Below are 21,365 nucleotides of genomic sequence, written 5' to 3' on the forward strand. Positions count from 1 at the left end.
CAAGTGTATTAACTGCTTGCACCTCCCAGGGACTCCTGTGCTCTAGTTTAATAACCTGCTGCTGTTGAGTCAAGTCCGTGTCGTAGAAACCTTATTGGACAGAGTAGAACTGCCCCCAAAGGTTTCTAAGGTGTGATCTTAATGGAAGCAGGTGCTCTAGTTAACGCACTTCCATTGAGTTGATTCCCACTCATAGCGACCGTATAGGACAGAGTTGAACTGCTCCACAGGCTTTCCAGGGGTGTAAATCTTTACTGGAAGCAGCGTGCCACATCTTTCTTCTGCGGAGAGTCTGGTGGATTGAAACCACAAGCCTTTGGTTAGCAGACAAGTGTTTTAGCCACTGCAAAACCAGGGCTCCTTGTTAGGAGGGCCAAAAATTTGAGAGAGTAGATTTTGTACTTCTTTTGTATTTAGAAAACCCTGGTGGTGCAGTGGTTCAGAGTTCGGCTGTAACGGAAGAGTCAGCAGTTTAAATTCACCAGGAGCTCCTTGAAAAACTTACGAGGTGTTTCTACTCTGTCCTATAGGGGCGCTATGAGTTGGATTCTACTCGACCACAGGTTTGGGTTTTTGGTTTTTGGTCCTAAGCCAACTGCATGCTAGGAGGCACTCAAGTCAAATTCTTGATGTATTTATCCTATATCAACTTGCAGTTCAAAACGTTTTCTGTATATGCCTGACTCTTTGAAGTGTTACTGTTATAAAACCAAAAAAACTAAACTGAATTCACTGCCATCGAGTTGAATCCTTTCCCTCTCTCTTTCTCTTCCTCTTTCTGTTTGCCTGAAAATATTAGTCTCAGGCAACTTTCATAAGAAGTTTTCCATTACATTTCTCTACGAGTTTGGAGGGTAGAAGAGCTACTTTTATGAACAATAATATTTGTAGAGTTTGAATCCCAGGTAAATCAGTTTTAGTGAATCTTGTAACTTTAGTAATAAGCCAGAAACAAAAGATACTGCTCTTTCGTTATTCAGAAATATTATTGACGAGCAAATATTTGCTATGTATTTTTTCATATAATCAACAAGTTTTGTCCTTTTAAAGTCAATAATACTTAAAAAATACCAAACCCATTGTCTTCACGGTCCTTCCAACTAATGGTTACCCCATGTGTGTCACAGCAGAAGTGAGCTCCGCATGGTTTTCCTGGCAGTAATCTTTCTAGAAACTGATTTCCAGGCCTTCCTTTGGTGGCACCACTGGGGGGGTTGAGTCACCAATCTTTTGAATAGTGGGTGAGTGCAAATTGTTTGTGCCATCCAGGGACTATTAGAATCTTTACATTGTCTTAAATAAATATGCATTCTGGGATGGAAGATTAATATTCATTCTCATAATCAGTTTTAAAAGTCACCTAGGGCTGCTAGGTTATCCGCATATGAGAAAATCAGCTGAGGACATTACTAATTTCCAAGGAAAAGAATTTAAAAGAGGAGTGAGACCTGCCCAAGTAAGTTTCTACCAAGTTCTGATAGCCTCTGACTTTTTGTTAAAATTTAAGGTTTTATTCCCTGACTATTCTAGGGAGCTCAAATTTATTTGTTTTGGTTTCTTTTTATCTTATCTTACTGTATTATTTTGTTTTATCCTATTCCATTTGATTTGACTCAATTCTATTTGATTACATTCAATTTATTACTGATGCTACATTTCTCTTTGGGCTTAAAGATGTTGTAGAGGAGGCAACATGCAAATTTATAGAAGTTCTGAAAGGTGAGTAGTTTATGCTTCAAAGAGCAGTAACTTTGGGTTATCCTTGGCTCCTGATCAAGAAGATCAGGATAGAGCTGAAGTTTACTACTGAGAGAATGCTGCTTTCTTAGAGCAGAAAGTCTCTGTTTCCACCTGATGAGGAAGAAATGGCATTATTATTATAAGACAACGAATGGCCACTAAATAATCCACTGAGCCCTTGATTATTGCTCTCAGTTTTCAATTTTGGCTAAGAGTCGGTGAGACAAAGTGGTTAATGCAGAATCAGCTGACTTCAGAGATCATTTTAAGTGATTTAATTCGGTGTTTGATTTTTCCAGAGGGTCTTAAACTCGTATTAAAATTCATATAAGTAGTATTTAAAATTCTTGAAACAATTTAATATGGAAGAAAAATCATGGAATTTGAGAACTCACAGACTATTCTTTCCATTTTTCTGCAAGAAAACCATAATATCAAAATAAAACTATTTAAAAAATAACATTGTTATTTGTCATCTTGCCATATCCATACAATTCCTTACGGCAAATAGAGCCTCAGCAACAATTCAAAAAGACTAGGATTCCCTTTTAGCCCCCCAAGTTTTCTTGGGTACTCCAGTCTCCATCTCTAAGGTGAACCAGGCTTTCTTACAAGGTCAAACAGACGGACCTCACCATCAAACATCCTGGCAAGTTGTGACTTTTAAGGATGCCATCTTTTGAAGACAGAGATCCCTTTCCTCAAGGGTGAGTCCTGAGAGGTGATCTCAGAAGAGGTAAATAACTTACAAGGCAGAGAATGCCCAGATAGTCAATGGAATTAGGGATCAGCAGAAAGAGCCAGCACACTTCCCCCACCTATCCTTAGACTCAATTGTGTGTCTCTGTGGGGTCTTTCCATTTATTTGAAGAAAAAAGAAAGAAGAATAATTCAGACATTTGGAAACAGACTCAGATTAGGAAGATGGAGAATAGGATCTTCAGCCTCCAGAAAAATCAGGCATGTAAACAGCCCTGTTTTTCACAGAGATTAGAGAGGACATCTAAACTCAGAAGATAAACACAGTCACAGAGCTGTCCTGAGCTCCCTGCAGTCAGAATATTTCTCCATGAATGTATCCCCTAAAAAAGTGGGTGACAATTTGCAGTTATTTATAAAAGGCGATCAGCTTTAATCACAGGTGCCTCAGAGCCTAGGAATTCACTCAAGCCCACCTGCAGGTGGAAAGCTCCCTCTCCTGGGGCTTGATCTCCATTCCTACCCAAGGAAAAACTCTCATCTTTTATCAGAAAGAACCTCCGTTTGGGTCCAGGTGAAAATTGGGCCTCTTGTATAAATTTGTGTGGGTTTGGGCTATCTTGGTAACAAAGTCTACAGAACAAAGTCTACAGAGTGTGTGAGAGTATGACATTCTCCGCCCCATAAACACCGAATCTAGGGCAACCGACTCAAACAGTTCCACCTCCATGACTGTCTTCCCAGTTCCTACAAATCACACCCTAGCATCCAATTCAATGCACACCAAACTGCCAGCATCTGGTAACAGAGGTAATCTATTATATGACCCACCTGTATAAGCTTCCTCATTCCTTAGAGTATGATCAAGATGAGAGAATTAGAGAGGTAGGCATCTCCCCACTGTGACCAAATGGAGGTTATTTTTAACATGCCTTTATCAACTCTTGTTATTTGTGTCCAGTGTGGAGTGACCATTTTTTTCTGCTGGTCAGATTTGTTGTCTAAGCCACAGTATGCTTTCATAACACACAGGAGACAGTGACTCTTTTTTTAAGTAAAAGTCTTGTGATATTTCTGTATAGGTAAAAACCAAAAAAAAAAAAAAAATTTTTTTTTTTTTGGGTAACATAAGAAAATTTCAAAGCCATTTTCTAAGCAAAAAATATATATATTTTAAATTTTTATAGTGCTTTAAGTGAAAGTTTACAAATCAAGTCAGTCTCTCACACAAAAACTTACATACACTTTGCTACATACTCCCAAATGCTCTCCCCCTAATGAGACAGCCCACTGGCTCCCTCTACCTCTCTCTTGTCATGTCCATTTCACCAGCTTCTACACCCCTCTACTCTCTCATCTTCCCTCCAGACAGGAGATGACAACATAATTTCAGACGTCCACCTGATCCAAGAAGCTCTCGCATCACATGCATACCTCTCGATCCCATTGTCCAGTCCAAACCCTGTCTGAAGAGTTGGCTTTGGGAGGAATTTCTGTCCTGAGCCAACAGAAAGTCTGGAGGCCATGGCCACCGGGGTCCTTCTAGTCTCAGTCAGACCATTAAGTCTGGTCTTTTTACAAGAATTTTGGGTCTGCATCCCTCTGTTCTCCTGCTCCCTCAGGGGTTCTCTGTTTTGTTCCCTGTCAGGGCAGTCATCGGTTGTAGCCAGGCACCATCTAGTTCTTCTGGTCTCAGGCTGATGTAGCCTCTGGTTTAGGTGATCTTTTCTGTCTCCTGGGCTCATAATTATCTTGTGTCCTTGGTGTTCTTCATTCTCCTTTGATCCAGGTGGGTTGAGACCAATCGATGCACCTTAGATAACTGCTTGCTAGCATTTAAGACCCTGGACGCCACTCTCCAAAGTGGGATGTAGAAAGTTTTCTTAATAGATTTTATAATGCCAATTGACTTAGATGTCCCCTGAAACCATGGTCCCCAAACCCCGCTCCTGGTACTCTGGTCTTTGAAGCATTCAGATTATTCAGGAAACTTCTTTGCTTTTGGTTTAGTCCAGTTGTGCTGACCTTGCCTGTATTGTGTGTTGTCTTCCCCATCACCTAAAGTAGTTATCATCTTCTATTTCATTAGTGAATATCCCTCTCCCATCCTCCCTCCCTCCCTCCCTCATAACCATCAAAGAATATTTTCTTCTCTGTTTAAACTATTTCTCAAGTTCTTGTAACAGTGGTCTTACACAATATTTGCCCTTTTGCAACTGACTAATTTCACTCAGCGCAATGCTTTCCAGATTCCTCCATATTATGAAATGTTTCACAGATTCATCACTGTTCTTTATTGATGCACAGTATTCCATTGTGTGAATATACCATAATTTATTTATTCATTTACCTGTTGATGGGCACCTTGGTTCCTTCCATCTTTTTGCTATTGTAAACAGTGCTGCAATGAACATGGGTGTGCATATATCTGTTTGTGTAAAGGCTCTTATTTCTTTAGGATATATTCCAAGAAGTGGGATTGCTGAGTTGCGTGGTAGCTCTATTTCTAGCTTTTTAAGGAAGTGCCAAATCGATTTCCAAAGTGTTTGTACCAATTTACATTCCCACCAGCAGTGTGTAAGTGTTCCAGTCTCTCCACAGCCTCTCCAACATTTACTGTTTTGTGTTTTTTGGATTAATGCCAGCCTTGTTGGAGTGAGATGGAATCTCATTTTAGTTTTGATTTAAATTTCTCTAATGGCTAATGATCGTGAGCATTTCCTCATGTATCTGTTAGCTACCTGATTGTTTTCTTTAGTGAAGTGTGTGTTAATATTTTTTGGCCATTTTTTAATTGGGTTGTCTTATTGTATTTTATTGTAGTTGGGTTTTTGCAGTATCATGTAGATTTTAGAGATCAGGCACTAATCAGAAATGCCATAGCTAAAAACTTTTTCCCAGTCTGTAGGTAATCTTATTACTCTTTTGGCGAAGTCTTTGGATGAGCACAGGCGTTTGATTTTTAGGAGCTCCCAGTTATCTACTTTTTCTTCTGCATTGTTAGTAATGTTTTGTATATTGTTTATGTCATGTATTAAGGTTCCTAACATTGTCCTTATTTTTTCTTCCATGATCTTTATAGTTTTAGATTTTATATTTAGGTCTTGGATCTATTTTGAGCTCTTTTTTGCGCATGGTGTGAGGTATGGGTCTTGTTTCATGTTTTTGCAGTTGGATATTCAGTTATGCCAGCACCATTTGTTAAAAAGACAGTCTTTTCCCCATTTAACTTCATTGGAGCCTTTGTCAAATATCAACTGCTCATATGTGGATGGATTTATGTCTGGATTCCCAATTCTGTTCCATGGGTCTATGTATCTGTTGTTGTACTAGTACCAGGCTGTTTTGACTACTGTGGCGGTATAATAGGTTCTAAAATCAGGTAGAGTAATGCCTCCTACTTTGTTCTTCTTTTTCAGTAATGCTTTACTTATCCAGGGCCTCTTTCCCTTCCATGTGAAGTTGATGATTTGTTTCTCTATCTCATTACAAAATTTCATTGGAATTTGGATCGGAATTGCATTAAATCTATAGATTGCTTTTGGTAGAATAGATGTTTTTATAACGTTAAGTCTTCTTATCCATGAGCAAGGTATCTTTTTCACTTATGTAGGTCTCTTTTGGTTTGCAAAAAAATATTTTTTACAAGATTATTCATTTTCTGGGTATCTTAGATCAATATATTAAGACATCAAATGATCATTCAGAATGGAATTCCAGAACACCTAATTGTGCTCATGAGAAAACTATACACAGACGAAGAGGCAGTCATTCAAACAAAGCAAGGAGATACTGCATGGTTTAAAACGAGAAATGGATAGTATCTTTTCACCACGTGTATTCAATCTGTATGCTGAGCAAACACTTTGAAAAGCTGGGCTATGCGAAGAAGAATGCAGCACCAGGATTGTAGGAAGACTTATAAACAACCTGCAATATTCCGATGACACAGCCATGCTTGTTGAAAGAGAAGTCTTGAAGCATTTACTGATGAAGATCAAAGACTACAGAATTCAGTTCTGATTACACTTCAACATAAAGACAACAAAAATCCTCACGAATGGACCAATATGTGTTCTCTTGATAAACAGGGAAGAGTAACATTTTCAAATATTTCATTTTACTTGAGTCCACAAACAATGCTTATAGAAGGAGCAGTCAGGAAATCAAACAACTTACTGCAGTGGGCAAATATCCTGTAAGAGAACTCTTCAATGTGTTAAAAAGCAAAGATGTGACTTTGAGGACTACAGTGCACCTGACCCAAGCTACGGCGTTTTTAATTGGCTCATATTCATGTGAAACTGGACAATGAATGAGGAAGACTGAAGAAAAGTTGATGCCTTTAAATTATGCTGTGGCAAAAGATATTGAGTATGTCATGAACTTCCACAAGAACAAACAAATCTGTCTTGGAAAAAGTAGAGCCATAATGCTCCTTAGAAGCCAAATTGGCAAGACTTCATCTTAAGTACTTTGGACATCAGTAGGGACCAGTCCCTGGAGAAGGAACAAGATGGATTGACATAGTGGCTGCAATAATGGGCTCAAACATAACAATGATTCTAAGGCTGCTGCAGGACTGGACAGTGTCTCCTTGTCATGTACACAGGGTTGCCATGAGGCAGAACCAACTCACCAGCACCTAAGAAAAACAACTTTATATTTACATATAAAGAAAGAAAGAGAAATATGATGGGATACTCATCAACTTTAACAAGTAGTTACCAGGAATATCATATTCACTACCTGAGGCATAAATATTCTTTCCTATTTTCCCCTTGCCTTAAACTGGGCTATTAGCTGTCTATGTAAGAGACAATTTTTTTTTCTTCCCTATAAAGCTCTTTTGGCTTGAGGACTCTTTAGTGATTTAATTCACTGGATCCTAGGGAAAGAGAGTTTGTAGCACTTGATTCTAACATTCTTCAATAATTAACCTGATATCTGCAGATACCAGACCATCTTGAATGATCTCAAGTCCATCTCATTATTTGCAGACGACCTGTGGATCAGCATAGTGGGTGCAGGAGGTGCTTCCTTTTTTAGATTAGCTGAGAGGGATACATGCTGGATGTCCCTAGATACCCATCTGTCCATCTCCAGTGTCTCTGATTGTTTCCTACAGTGTCAGTGTCATGTGCATTGTGCCCTTGACATGAGTTTTGCCTTTTACAATCCACAGTGACCACTACTGCAGGCAGTACCACCTTTATCTCTTTTGGTTTTCCTCCAGGCACAGAAGACACTTTGTTATTTGCTCACAGGAGAGGTTCACCCTCCTCTTGGTTCTCTCCACACTGCTGCACCCACCAAGAGATTTGCATATTGTTCTCCAGGGAAGACCTTCCCTGGCAAAGTCTGAGATAAAAGGTCAGCTCTAATCTGCCTTTAGTGATCCGGACTCATATAGTTCACCTTCTAAAATGAGATTTCTTGTTCAGCTCTTGAGTCTGTTAAGGCTCTGGATCCCTAGTGAGGACAGAGTTGGGATAAGAAAGGAGAAGGAGGTGGGGAGGGTCAGCTCTGGGAACACCACTGGTTCTCTTATGTATTCTATTCTCCAGTTAAATGAGTATATCACACCCACTCTGAGAGGCACGTGGTGTTCGGATCTGTGAAAATGAGGAGGACACAAGAGTCAGAGGGACCTGCTCTCTGGTGAAGGTTTTGACAAAGGAAGAGGTTCTTTTATGCTTGGCAGATCTCAGGTTTTTTTGGGTTTTTTTTTTTTAATTGTCTCTTTTGGGGTATAAATAGAAATTTCATACACACACGCACACACACACACACACACACGCACGCACATACATCCTAATCCTCTTATCTGTGTACATTTGTCAGTTAAATTTAGTCAGCGTGACTTGCAGACAATTGACACAGACTGTGGCAACCCAAGTTGAATATATGTGGACGTTTAGCAGGATTCTTTGTACATTTCATCAGGAAAATATTAGGTGATATTTAGAAAATAGTATTGTCCCACTGTCCCAACTCCCTGCTTCTCATTTTACCACTTACAATTCCACTTAAGTTAAGATAGTTGAAATATCAATCTATATTAGCTGCCGTCGGGGAGAGTGTGGCGGGGATGTTGGTTTTTGAGCCTCCAAATAGCCTGTTTTAAATTTATCTCAGGCACAAGATCCTAATTCCACAAGTCTTTGAATTTCCTCAATTACTTCTTTTGTAAAAAATAAAGCTTTCTTGGAATTTTAAAAGTTGGGTTTTAAAAATAAAAACCAAAAACTGAGATGTAGAACACAGAGTTTATCAACTACTAGAAGGATACAGAATGATGGAAATGTTTTCCTTTTAAAAGTCAGAATTTTAAGACTATGGGTAGACTGCAGAAAATGTAATCATGTCAGGCACATAACAGAGGTCAGCTGTTTGGTCTACAGAATTCTTTCCCAGTTGTGTTTCTCTGTCTGGGCAAGGTCAGAATTCTGTCCACATATATTTTTGGCAAATACTGCAAGCGAACAAAAAATCATGTGATTATCTTTACAGCTATGAATGGTTTTTTGTCTTTGAAATTTTAGATGATCAAGTTCTCATTTTTCTTATAGCTTCTGGTATCACTAAAGTAAAATATTTGCATTTTATTCTTTTGTTTTTGTAGCTTTTCCAATAGTTGTGTTGGTTTTCCAGCTCCTGCAATTTTTTTACTTAGAAATAGTAATTTTTTTTTTTTAAACTAAACAATGTTTTGAAGGTGATGACTTTGGTACTTTATTGTCATAAAAAGAGAGAAAGGAGGAGCCAACATGGCACTACAGACAGAAGCATCACAATGTCCCTCCACAGCAAAGGCCCAAAAAACTAAGTGAAACAGAGACATATGTCAATCCTGGAACCCTAAACATCAAATGAAGAGAGAAAGAACTCTTCCAAGCACCAAATGGAATAAGAAACTGACAGAGAAGAGACAGTGAGGAAAAATTCGCGCTGAGGTCTCCTATCAGCTAAGGCAGTACAGATCTGCCATCTTGGACTCCTGTTGGAGGTCAGCAGACAGAAAGTACAGGAAAGCAGCGTCATGGAGCCCCCAGCAGGAGACAGAGCACCCAGTAACTACCAATATACACTTTCCCACTCCCTATTCAAACAGGAAATCTAAGATGAGTAAAATTAAGTCAGGAGAACCACCATTTTATCTAAATGAAAACTGCTTCAGACGTTGTTGGGCCCAGTGCTCTGAAAATAAACAACTTGCATTTGAAATGGATGTTAATATTCTTTGATTAAGCAGTACTTGGGTGATTGACGCAAATGGTTAAGTTCTAGACTACTAAAAGGTAGGCATTTCAAACTCACTAAGAGACACCTTAGGGGTAAGGCCTAGAGATCTGCTTCTGAAAGGTCACAGCCTGTCAAACCCTATGGAGTGCAGTTCTATTCTGCACACATGGTGCAACCATGAGTCAGAGTCAACCTAACAGCAACTAAAAACAACAGGATGCTTTAACAAATTTGTGTCTTCTGGGCTTCATGCGGTCAATTTCATGGTGTATGGTGAATATCCATGAACATTTTCTGTAATTTACATATTCATTACCTTCAGTTTGAAAAACAAAAATTCAATAGTTAATGTTGTGTCAAGCATGCACTTTTAATTTTTATCTCATTGCTGCCCAAAAGGTTTACAGTGGGGGGGGGGCTGTTATCAAGCACTAAAAGACTCACAAGTTCACATCATACATTAAGTAACATAACCACTATAGTGAGAGACTACAGGCTGTTCTCCATGACTTTCACAGCAGGACTGCAGAGTCTCCACTGCCCCCGCATATTTCCCTTATAACTAGCCTATCGTTTCTAACATGTTCCACTCCCTCCACTGAGTGACAGGCTGGCAGCTTTGGACATTCTGCAGGCCATGGCACAACTGGCTAGTAAATCAAATGACTGGTGAGAACATTAGCAAGCAATATTTCACCCATCACCACCTGTGACTAAGAGGAGTTCATTAAAACTTATAATATTGGTTTCTAAGTGATCAAGGTCCCAAGATCAAAAGGAAAAGTGAGATGGATTATTTCTAGTCTAACCTTTAACCTCATGTTAAAGTAAGAGTTTTTGTCAACACACATGGGGTCTCATCAGCTAAGACCATGGCAGGAGCCAAAGTGGGTGGGAGGGAGAGGTCTTAAGACCATCTTAGTCAATTTAATACCTCCCAAGATCCAAAACCATTTCAGCCCAGTGATACTGGGCCAATGCTAATTGCATGAGTTCTTACAAGCACAGATTCCTTCTAGACTGTGTTCAGAGTGAGATGTGAAAACTAGACAAGAATCAGAGAGATGCAAAGTTACTGACTTTGAACATGGACACAGGAGGCAATGAACCAAGAAATACAAGGGGCTACTAAGATCATAGAAAAGCAAGGAATTAGATTTTCCCGTAGTTTCACCAAAAAGAATGCAACCCTACCAACACCTCAATTTTAGACCAATGAGACCTATTCAGGACTTCTGTAAAATGACAATTTTTGTCTGTTTGTTTTAGTCCACTAAATCTGTGATTATTTGTTACAACAACAATAGAAAACTGTTACAGAGGGTTAGAATACATATTCCTGTAGGGACTTTCCAGCATGGGGAACTAAAATCAAACCAAAAACCAAACCTGTTGCAGTCAATTCTAACTTATAGTTATGCCAGGACAGAGTAGAGCTGCCCCATATGATTTCCAAGGCTGTAATCTTTACGGAAGCTGATAGCCACATCTTTGTCCAGCTGATTAGCAGGCGGGTTCAAACCACTAACATTTTGGTTAGCAACTGAGCACTTTAACCCCTATGCCACCAGGGCTCCTATAGGGAACCAAAGAGACACCAAACTCCTGAATTGTCCCCTGAGCTCTGCAAGCCTTCTGGCACATAAGTCAGGAGACACAGGCTCTCAGTAGATGGAGGAAGTGTGTGAGCCCAGGGCCTGTGGGAGGAAGATGCTGCTCCTGCAGAGACTTGCTGACACACGGCCTGGTTGAGGAGGTTTGTGTTCACACTAAAGCACTGTGAGAAGAAAGCCATAGTGTTGCTGACAGTAATAATGTGCCACATCTTCAGACTGGAGGCTGTTGATGGTGACATTGAAATCTGTCCCAGGCCCACAGCCCCTAAACCAGATGGGGTTCCTGATCCCAAGATGGATGGTGAGTAGGTGAGCAGCTTAGGAGCCTGTCCTGATTTTGGCTGGTACCAGGCTAAGGAGCTCTTCATACTCTGACTGGACTTGCAGTTGATGGTGACCATTTCTCCTGGAGCTACAGCCAGGGAGACAGGAGATTGGGTCATCACAATGTCCCCACTGGTACCTGCAATCAGAGTGGACAATTACCATACACACATACATTAGACCAACACTTTTAAAATCATATTGTCCATCTTGTGTTTTTCTATTGTATTACATGTATAGCAGAGTCCATTCCACTACTTGTACAACAGAGTCTGCATCTAAAATCATTTTTCCTGATCTACAAAGATATTAATATGGATCCATAGGAGTGCTTTTCAATTTCTTATCTGTGACCCAGAGCAGCAGCACCGTGGGGACCTTGGTCTGTGCCATCACTGATGTGCCATCGCCCTGTCTGTTGCAGCTCATTCCCACTGAGGGGACAGAGCCCTTCTGTAAAGCTCAGAGAAGGCAGCCTGGTGGTGCAGGAGTTTAGAGCTATGGCTGCTTACCAAATATTGGCAGTTTGAATCCACTAGGTTCACTTTGGAAATCCTATGGGGAAAGTCTACTTTGTCCTGTATGGTCACTATGAGTTGAAATCAACTCCACAGGAACAAGTTTTTTAGCAGGTGGCCAGGGCCCAGAGGGGCCTATGCAAATCAGATGGGGGATGTGGAAGCAAATAACGTGAGCAGTGAGTCGTGGAGGTATAAAAAAAAAAAAAAAAAGACTTCAATATATCATCACAAGAAGTAGCTGACAACGAAGGATACAGAAATCAGGTTAGAAAGTTTAACTGTAAATAACGTCTTCAGAAGCAAGTTGAAATACAAAACGCATTTTGAAATTAATACCATTCACTTAGATAAGGAACACCCAACAAGACAATCTAAATACCCCGTTTTTAAAATAGAAATACGTATACATATTTTTCCTTATATGTATATAAAGATGGCTGGGTGAAGCAAACAGTTAAGTGCGCAGTTACTAGCAGGAAGGTTGGCAGTTTGTACCTACAGAGATGTCCCTCAGAAGACAGGTCTGGATATCCTCTAAAACCTCATAGCCTTGAAATCTGGATGGTGCAGTCCTACTTTGCACACAGTGGCTCACCACGAGTTGCACTCGACTCAGTAGCAACTAATAACAACATATGTAAGTACATATACATATATGTACATGCACATATACATATATGTATATGTGCATATACATACACACACAGACATGGATATTCATCCATAAACATTTTTGAGAAATGTTAAGATAAATCATGAGGTGGTTTGGTTTTCTGATAACTAAGACATGTGTTAGTATTAAAGCTGTTTTTTTCTGAAGGCAACTAAAAATGGGCTTGAGTTCTAGGGCCATTCAAATGCCAGTGAAGCAGAAGTGGTGACCCAGAGTCCATCCAAGTGGGAAGTTCAGAGTGAGATCATCCTGCATTAACCTGAGGTCCCATGTGGGCTCCAGTTCAGGTAGGAATGAGCCAGATTTAGACTGAATCCTCTGCTTTTCTCATTTTCAGGGAACTGCAAAAAAGGATGCTTTGGTTTATTACAGAAAAAGGGAGGAAAAGGGAAAGGAAGAGAGGAAAAAAGAAACCTCCCCTAGGAAGTTCTGACTACAGGCCAATCCCTGCAGGGATGTGTACCCCACATACGCATGGCCTGATTGGGTGTGACCCTTTGCAAGCTTAAGCTTGTTTAGCTGGACCTACTAATGTTAGTGCCCCCTAGAATCTAGCGGAAACATAGGTAAAACTCCTCTTGAGGAAGGTGTATTCATTCTAAGTATCAGAAATCCCAGAAATAATTTTTGAAGAGCCAATATCAGCAAGATGTTAGAGATTTCTCCATATCCAAGAAAACAAGACTTCCTGAACATGAACACCTTTCATAAAGAGCATCACAGATAGCAGTAAAGCCCCCCTTAGATATCAGATTTTAAAATTATCACAAACAAAATTTATTTAAAGAAGTGAATAATAAACACGAATGTGTGTATAGGGAAAAGAAAACTATAAAAGATGACATAATGCTTTAAAAAGTATAATCTTAAACTTCATTTCTTGAAATTAGAACTGCAAAACCAAAACCACAAGGTAATTGGCAGCAGTAAAAGGTTCACTGAGCTAGAAGATAAAGCAGAGGATCCAAAATACAATATGGAGAAAAAAAATATGGAAAAAACAGACAAAGCGGGTAAAGAGAAAAACAGTACGACTAACATGGATTTGAAAGTCAAGAGAGAGAGTCAATAGCCCTTTACAATCTTTGAACAGATAATGCTCAAGCACTAACCACAATTAGTAAGAGACGTTATTCCACAGACTCGAGGGCTAGCATATTCCAAGCTAAATAAATAAAAATGATCTCACACCTAGACACATTTCAGTGAACTGCAGAAAACCAAAAGAAAGAGAAAAGCTTAGAAACAGACAGAGAAAAGAGACAGATCACCTTCACAGGGGCAGAGTTATACACAGATCTGATTCTCTCAGTAGCAGCAATGAAAACAAAAGGTGAGTAGAACGATATCTTCAAAGAATTGGAAACAATAACTACACATCTAGCATTCTATACACAAAAATATCATTCTAGAATGAAGGCTATATTAGGACAGTTTTAGACACACAAAAAATGAAATTTTTTATTACCATTAGACCATCTGTAAAGATGGGTATTAGTTCATCTTTATGCACAACGACACTAAAAAATAGGTAGAATTACTCTATGCATTTTCTTGTTCTTGTCGTTAGGTGCCATAGAGTTGGTTCTGACTCACAGAGACCCTATGTACAACAGAAGGAAACACTGCCCCATCCTGGATATCCTCAAGATCATTGAAACACTTGAGCCCATTGTTGCAGCCAAGGTGTCAATCCATTTAATTGAAGAGCCTCCTCTTTTCACTGACCCTCCACTTCACCAGGCATGATGTCCTTTTCCAGGAACTGATCCCTCCTGATAACATGTTCAAAGTAGTGAGATGAAGCTTCACCGTGCTTGCTTCTAAGAAGCATTCTGGCTACACATCTTCCAAGACAGATTTGTTCCTTCTTCTGGAAGACAATAGCATATTCAATATTCTTCCCCAGAACCATAATAAGTCGGCATTTCCTCTCTGGTCTTCTTTATTCATTGTCCAGCTTTCACATGCACATAAGGAGTATGAAAATACCCTGGCCTGGATCAGGCCCATCTTAGTCCTCAAAGGGACGTCTTTGCTTTTTAACACTTGTAAGAGGTCTTTTACGACAGATTTGCCCAATGCAGCATGATGTTTGATTTCTTGACTGCTGCTTCCATAAGCATTGATTGTGGATTCAAGTAAAATTAAATCCTGGCCAACTTCGATATTTTCTCTGTTTATTCGTCCATTTGTGAGGATTTTTGGTTTCTTTATGCTGAGGTGTAATCCATACGGAAGGCTATAGTCTTTGAACTTCATCAGTAAGTGCTTCAAGTCCTCTTTGCTTTCAGCAAGCAATGATGTGTCATCTACATATGGCAGGTTGTTAATGAGTCTTCCTCCAATCCGGATGCCTAGTTCTTCTACTTCTAGGAGGTAGAAAAGCCAAGTGAACTGATGCTTCCTTAGACGTTCCAGAGGTACCACAACCCTGCCAACACCTTGACTTTATCCCAGTGATATCTGTGACAAAATTCTAACCTACATTAAAAAATGTGTATTGTTTAAGCCAAAAGGTTTAAACCAAGGTTTTGGGGAATTTTTATAGCAGCTACAGGACACTAATACACAGAATTAGTGTACGTTTCCCTATAGGGACTTTCCATAGCAGGAGATCAAATAGAGTCCTACTCCTAAATCATTTCCGGACCCCTGTAATCCTTCCCACACATAAATCAGGAGACACAAATTTACATAGATAGAGGAAGTATGTGAGCCCAGGACCTGTGGGGAGGAAGCAGCTGCTGATACTACAGAGGCTTACTGACACACAGCCTGGGAAGGAAGATTTTGTTTGAGGATGAAGCACTGTGGTGGGAGAGCTATAATCTTGCTGAAAGTAGTAAACTGCTACATCTTCAGGCTGGAAGTTGCTGATGGTGAGAGTGAAATATGTCCTAGATCGAGTGCCACTGAACCAGTCTGGGATCTCAGATGCCTGGGTGGATCGCCAGGAGATGAGCAGCTTTGGAGCCTGTCCTTGTTTTTGCTGGTACCAGGCCAACTAGTCCTTCTTGTTGGAGCTGTAAAAAAGACTCTGGCTGGACTTGCAGTTGATGGTGACCATTTCTGCTGGAGACACAGCCAGGGAGGATGGAGGCTGGGTCATTATGATGTCCCCACTGGCAGCTGCAGAGTGGACAATTACCATACATATATTTATTATGTCGTGTGTATATTATGTCAACACATTTAATAACATACTATTTCCCACAAATTTTCTTATGGAGTTACATGTTACACAGGCTTATTTTGTGTAACCGGTCTGTTTAGGAAATAATTGTTAATTCATTCTGCATCTAAAATCAATTTCCTAAACTACAAAGATATTAATCTGGATCCAGGGAAGTGCTTTTCAGTCTCTCACCTGAGACCCAGAGTAGCAACACCATGAGGAGTTGGGTGTGGGCCATCATCACTGTGCTGTTGCCATGCCTGATGAAGCTCAGTTCACACTGAGGGGACAGAGCCAATTTGTAAAGCTCTGAGTATCCTGCAGGGCACAGAGGGGCATGTGCAAAGCAGACAAGAATTATGCAAGCAACTTGCAAAGACAGTGGGTTGTGGAAGTACATAAGTAAAGAAAGAGCCAAAAATGTCATTCTGGAAATGTGACTGATAAACTATGAAAGATGCAAAATCAATTTAGAAATTGTAATTTCTAAAAAGAGTATAATGAAGATAGAATATAAACTGCTTTCTCTTAGATAAGCAACAACCAATAATATATCTAAACAAGATCCTTTCATTAAAAAGTTTTTTTTTTTTTAAGTTACATACATATATTCAGAAAACTAAACCAGTTACCATTGAGTTGGGTTACCACTCATTGCAACCCCATATATGTTAGAAAGAACTGTGCTTCATAAGGCTTTTAATGGCTAATTCTTTAGAAGTAGATCATAAGGCCTTTTTTCCAGGCACTTCTAGAGGACTCGAACCATCAACCTTTGGTTAAGAGCGAGTGTGTTAATTTTTTGCACTCTACAGGGACTCCTTTATATGTATATTTATATATATTCTTTAGATTTCCATTCCTTATGTCTATATTGGTTATATCTATAGATACAGATACATCCTTAAAAACATTCAAGGTCTGAAAAGAAAGATAGAGTGGAGTTATGAATTTCCTCCAACCAAGAAATATTTGAGTAATAATACTCATTATCCTGAATGCATTTAAGACACTACAAAGAAGTGAGTTTGGGTTCCAGAACCATGTAAGGCCAGAGTAGCACAAGTGGGGCCCCAGAGACCACCCAGATGGGATTTCTGAAGGAAATCAATCCCACATGAACCCAAGAACCCTGGGGTCTACAATCTCAGGGGAAGAACAAATCAGATCTTTTCTGACCACCACTCCCTTCAGTATCTTGGAACTACAAGAAAAACTGCTTAAGTTTGTTACAAAACACTAGAGGAAAGGGGAAAGGAAGAGGGTGAAAATGAAAACTTCCCTAAGAAGTTGTGATTGCAGATCAGTTCCTGCATGGATTCATACCCCACCTATACATGGCCTAAGTGGGCCTGCAACTTGGCAACATTGAACTTTGTTTAGCTGTTCCACCTACTGGAAGAGTCCCCAAGCACCTGGCAGAAACTGTAAAACTCTTGAGGGGGTGTAGTGGATTGAATTATGCCCTTCAAAAAATGTGTGTATCAACTTGGTTAGGCCTTGATTCCACATATTCTGTGGTGACCCTCCATTTTGTGATTGTAATTTTATGTTAAAGAAGATTAGGGTGGGATTGTGACACTCTTAGCAGATCACATCCCTGATCCAGTGTAAAGGGTGTTTCCCTAGGGTGTGGCCTGCACCACCTTTTTATCTTACAAGTGGTAAAAGGAAAGGGAAGCCAGCAGAGATGGAGGAGCTCATACCACCAAGAAAGCAGCACCTGATATAGTGCTAAAAGATAAGCCCCTCAGGTCGGAAGGCACTCAAAATACCACCAAGGAAGAGCTGTTCCCTTTAAGTAGAATCAAACTTAATGGTGTGGATGAAGGAAAGTTTTCAGGACCTTCATTTGCTGATGTGGCACCACTCAAAAAGAGAAGAAAGCCGCAAACATTCATTAATAATAAGAACATGAAAAGTAGAAAGTATGAATCTAGAAAAATTGGAAGGCAACATAATTTAAATGGAGCAAATAAGCATCGACATCCTAGGCATTAGTGAGCTGAAATCGACTGGTATTGGCCATTGTGAATAAGACAATCAAATATGGCCTCTAATGCCAGGAATGACAAATTGAAGAAGGATGGCATCATATTCATCACTAAAAAGACCATTTTGAGAGGCGAAGCCAAGATGGTGGAGTAATCAGGCACTTCCGGTGGTCCCCCTTACAACAAAGACCCCCCCAAAACCAGTGAAATGATTATATTTATGATAAGCTAGGAACCATGAACATCAAAGGCAAAGTTAGAAATTGGACTGAGTGACAGAGGGAGAAAGAGATGGTTCAGAAGCAGAGAGAAGTTACCAGACCTTGATCACCAGAAACCCTCTGGCACCATTCCTGGGAGTGACTGCAGCAAACTGGCGGTAGCATTCCAGGCCCGGTTTCCTCAGGGAGAGACAGGCAGCTGCAGGGCCTACTTATACCTCCAGAACCAGAGAAGAAAGGTGCTCTTCGGCAAAAGCTGACTACTTGCATGTATTTTACTGCATCCCCAGCCCCCAAGCCAGCTTCAGTGGCTATTGATTTCCCTGGGTCTGAGATAGGCTCTGCTGAATGTCCTGAGCCATTCTCCTGGCCTTGGAGGAGGAATAAATTCACAATTGGGGGAAAGGATTATCTGCCAGTTCCACTAACCTGGGGAGCTCAGGACAGAAGTAGCTCCTGTCCAGGCATAAGCAGTCCATGGACTTTGAATACCTTCCTCCCATGTCTGGGCCTGTGTGGGCCTATTTCAGGAGAATACACCCTTGTTGGCAGACTGCAACTGTTTCATCTGTGTGGTGGAAAGGTGGGCATATGATGTTACACACTGCATTGCCTATTAAACAAAATTGAAAAAAAAAGTTCTGAAGGAGTCTTTCCTGGGGAATGAAGTCTGAGCAACATCATACAAAGAGAAGCTACAGCCCAGGTGCACCATCTGGATTTTCAGTCCCCTGCTCTGCTGTGCTCCGGGTGAGATGAAACCTAGAGACGGAGTGTTCTCTCCAGAGTGATCCTCCTGTTCAGATAGGTCTACATTTTGAAATGAGATATGAAAAAAATGCTACAAGCCACACAGGCCTGTTCACTTTTCCCAGTTAGAGACCATTTTGGTTGGATTTTCCTTCTCTCCCTGATTCCATAGCATATATGGGTCATCCTCATGTGCCTGTCATTTGAGGTCTCAGTGGCAAAATCCTGTTCACTAGGTACCAGAATCTCTGACTGTCTCAGCAGGAGAGACAGTCTCCATTAGCTGCAGGGCCAGTCAGAGTCTCAGTTACACTGACTGGAAACACTGCTCAGGCCGGCATCAGCATTAGCATCAACCTGAGGAGGGACCTACAGGCCTCATTTACCTCACTTCCTCTACACATGTTTTTGTGATGCTCAACAGGTTTCAGCAGCACTTTCAGACTAATAGAGACTAGAGAGAAAGGCCTGGTGATCTACTGAAAAATCAGCCAGTGAAATCCCTATGGATCACAACACTCAGAGCCCATCGTGCATGGGGTCATCATAAGTCAGGGGCCCATAAGATGGTAACTAACAAGAAGAAAGAACCATGATTTCCTTCAGTCACTCAATTAAACTTGGTTGCCCAAGGGATTAATTTAATTTAAAGAGGAATTGACAACTAATGAAAAAAGAACATGGAAAGGCTTTCATATATTTCTAAAGTGATAGGGTTAATGAGTTAGAGAGTGGCCTTTGAAAGAATGAGTGCCACTGAAAGACATGGAGAGAGGAGAAAAGGGCAGTAAAATAGAAGCTTAGAACAGGAAAACACCTTCATTGACATTGCCCAGGAAGGCTTGGCAGGAAAACAGGATCCATGGAAGGAAAAAGTAAGAGAGGAATAATACCTTCTGTGAGGGAGATTTTAAACATGAAGGGCCCAAGTTTAATATTGGGTTAGGCCCAGATTTGTGAGGGGTAATGGCAAAGAAAGGGAAAAGCTCAAGAAAACAAGGAAATAAAATGGGAATGTCCCAGAGTCAAGAAGGCACAGGGAACAGAGAACTGATCTTTCAGGGTGGAAAACACTCTGGGCCCTTCCCCAAATCAGTCATGTGATCTATCCATGTGAAATACGCATGTTCCTGCGATATGAAAACTCCTGACAAAGCCTACAAGAGATTTTTAGAGCATTCTTTTTTCTGTAATTTAGCACAAAAGGGGATCCAGAAGAAGCCACGACCCTTAATTTTCTACTGGAACCTGCAAATACTCCAAGGAATTAGTCAGGAGATGCAGTCTTTGGGGCAGAGAGAGGAAGCATGCATGTTCAGGGCTCAGCAGAAAGGAAGCAGCTGGTACAGTGAAGACTCACTGGCCTGTAGCTCTAGGGAGGAGGTTTGTGTTCGAGGTTGAAGCACTGTGGGTGGTGCATAATAATTTTGGAAACAATAATAAACTGCGGCATCTTCAGCCTGGAAGTTGCTGATGGTGAAAGTGAAGTCTGTCCCAGACCCACTGCCACTGAACCGGTCAGGGACCCCAGATGCCCGGTTCGATGCTTCGTAGATGAGCAGCTTAGGAGCCTGTCCGGGTTTCTGCTGGTACCAGGCTAAGTGGTCCTTCTTGTTGGAGCTGTAAAAAAGACTGTGGCTGGATTTGCAGTTGATGGTGACCGTTCCTCCTGGAGACATAGCCAGGGAGGCTGGAGACTGGGTCAGCACAGTGTCCCCACTGGCACCTATAATCATAGTGGACAATTACCATGCATACATATATACACTTGCTTTTTCATACGAACATTGAAAGATGCTACTGATACAACAACATCTAGTGATATTACATAAAACCTACAGCACATAATCGCTCCATTTTGGAAATTACCATCATTTTCCTTTATATCTTAAAATAATTTTGTAGCTCTATAAAGATACTAATCTACAGGGATGGAAGGACTTTTAATTTCTCACCAGAGACCCAGAGCAACAGGGACATGAGGACCAGAGTGTGTGGCACCATCTTGCTGCCCCTGCCTGCCTGATGTGGGTCAGCTCACATTGCAAAAGCCCTGTTTATAAGATCTGAGCAGCCAGCCTGGGTGTGAAGGGGCCTATGCAAAGCAGTCAGTGAATTGAAAGCAAATTACATGGATGATGGGTTGTGAAAATATCCAATGCACGTGAAGGGCCAAAAATACCACAGAAAGTATAATTTTATGGCTAGAAAAGACACAGAAGTGTACTTAGAAGCTCTAAATCAATTTTAAAAATAAAACCTCTTGCAGTTAAGTGGATTCCAACTCATGGCAACCCATGTGTTACACGGTAGAGCTGCTCCATAGGGTTTTCTTGCCTGTATTCTTTATTCTTTATAGAAGCAGACTGACGGGCTTTTCTTCCAGGGTACCACTGGGTGTGCT

At 40.6% G+C, this 21,365-nt stretch overlaps 2 protein-coding genes and 1 gene segment (V, D, J or C); all 3 read right to left on the reverse strand.

Moving 5' to 3' along the window:
• Positions 1–16,193, reverse strand: part of LOC135227827 (immunoglobulin lambda-1 light chain-like) — a 32,619-nt gene extending 16,426 nt beyond the window's left edge. Inside the window, 3 exon segments of the mRNA XM_064268941.1 lie at positions 11,649–11,763; positions 13,078–13,159; positions 15,472–16,193. Coding sequence (XP_064125011.1) covers positions 11,649–11,763; positions 13,078–13,159; positions 15,472–15,972 — 698 coding nt within the window. The 5' untranslated portion in view covers positions 15,973–16,193.
• LOC135227689 (uncharacterized) overlaps positions 1–20,243 on the reverse strand; it is an 82,084-nt gene extending 61,841 nt beyond the window's left edge. The window contains exon 1 of the mRNA XM_064268305.1: positions 16,189–20,243. Within this exon, the coding sequence (XP_064124375.1) occupies positions 16,189–16,423 (235 nt within the window). The 5' untranslated portion in view covers positions 16,424–20,243. The remainder of the gene's footprint in view (positions 1–16,188) is intronic.
• Positions 20,244–20,283: 40 nt separating this feature from the next.
• On the reverse strand, positions 20,284–20,697 carry LOC104847247 (immunoglobulin kappa variable 4-1-like). The segment is given in 1 exon segment: positions 20,284–20,697. A coding segment is annotated over 1 exon segment (414 nt).
• Between the last annotated feature and the right edge of the window lie 668 nt (positions 20,698–21,365).

Source organism: Loxodonta africana, chromosome 15, assembly GCF_030014295.1.
Source record: "Loxodonta africana isolate mLoxAfr1 chromosome 15, mLoxAfr1.hap2, whole genome shotgun sequence".
Taxonomy (NCBI): domain Eukaryota; kingdom Metazoa; phylum Chordata; class Mammalia; order Proboscidea; family Elephantidae; genus Loxodonta; species Loxodonta africana.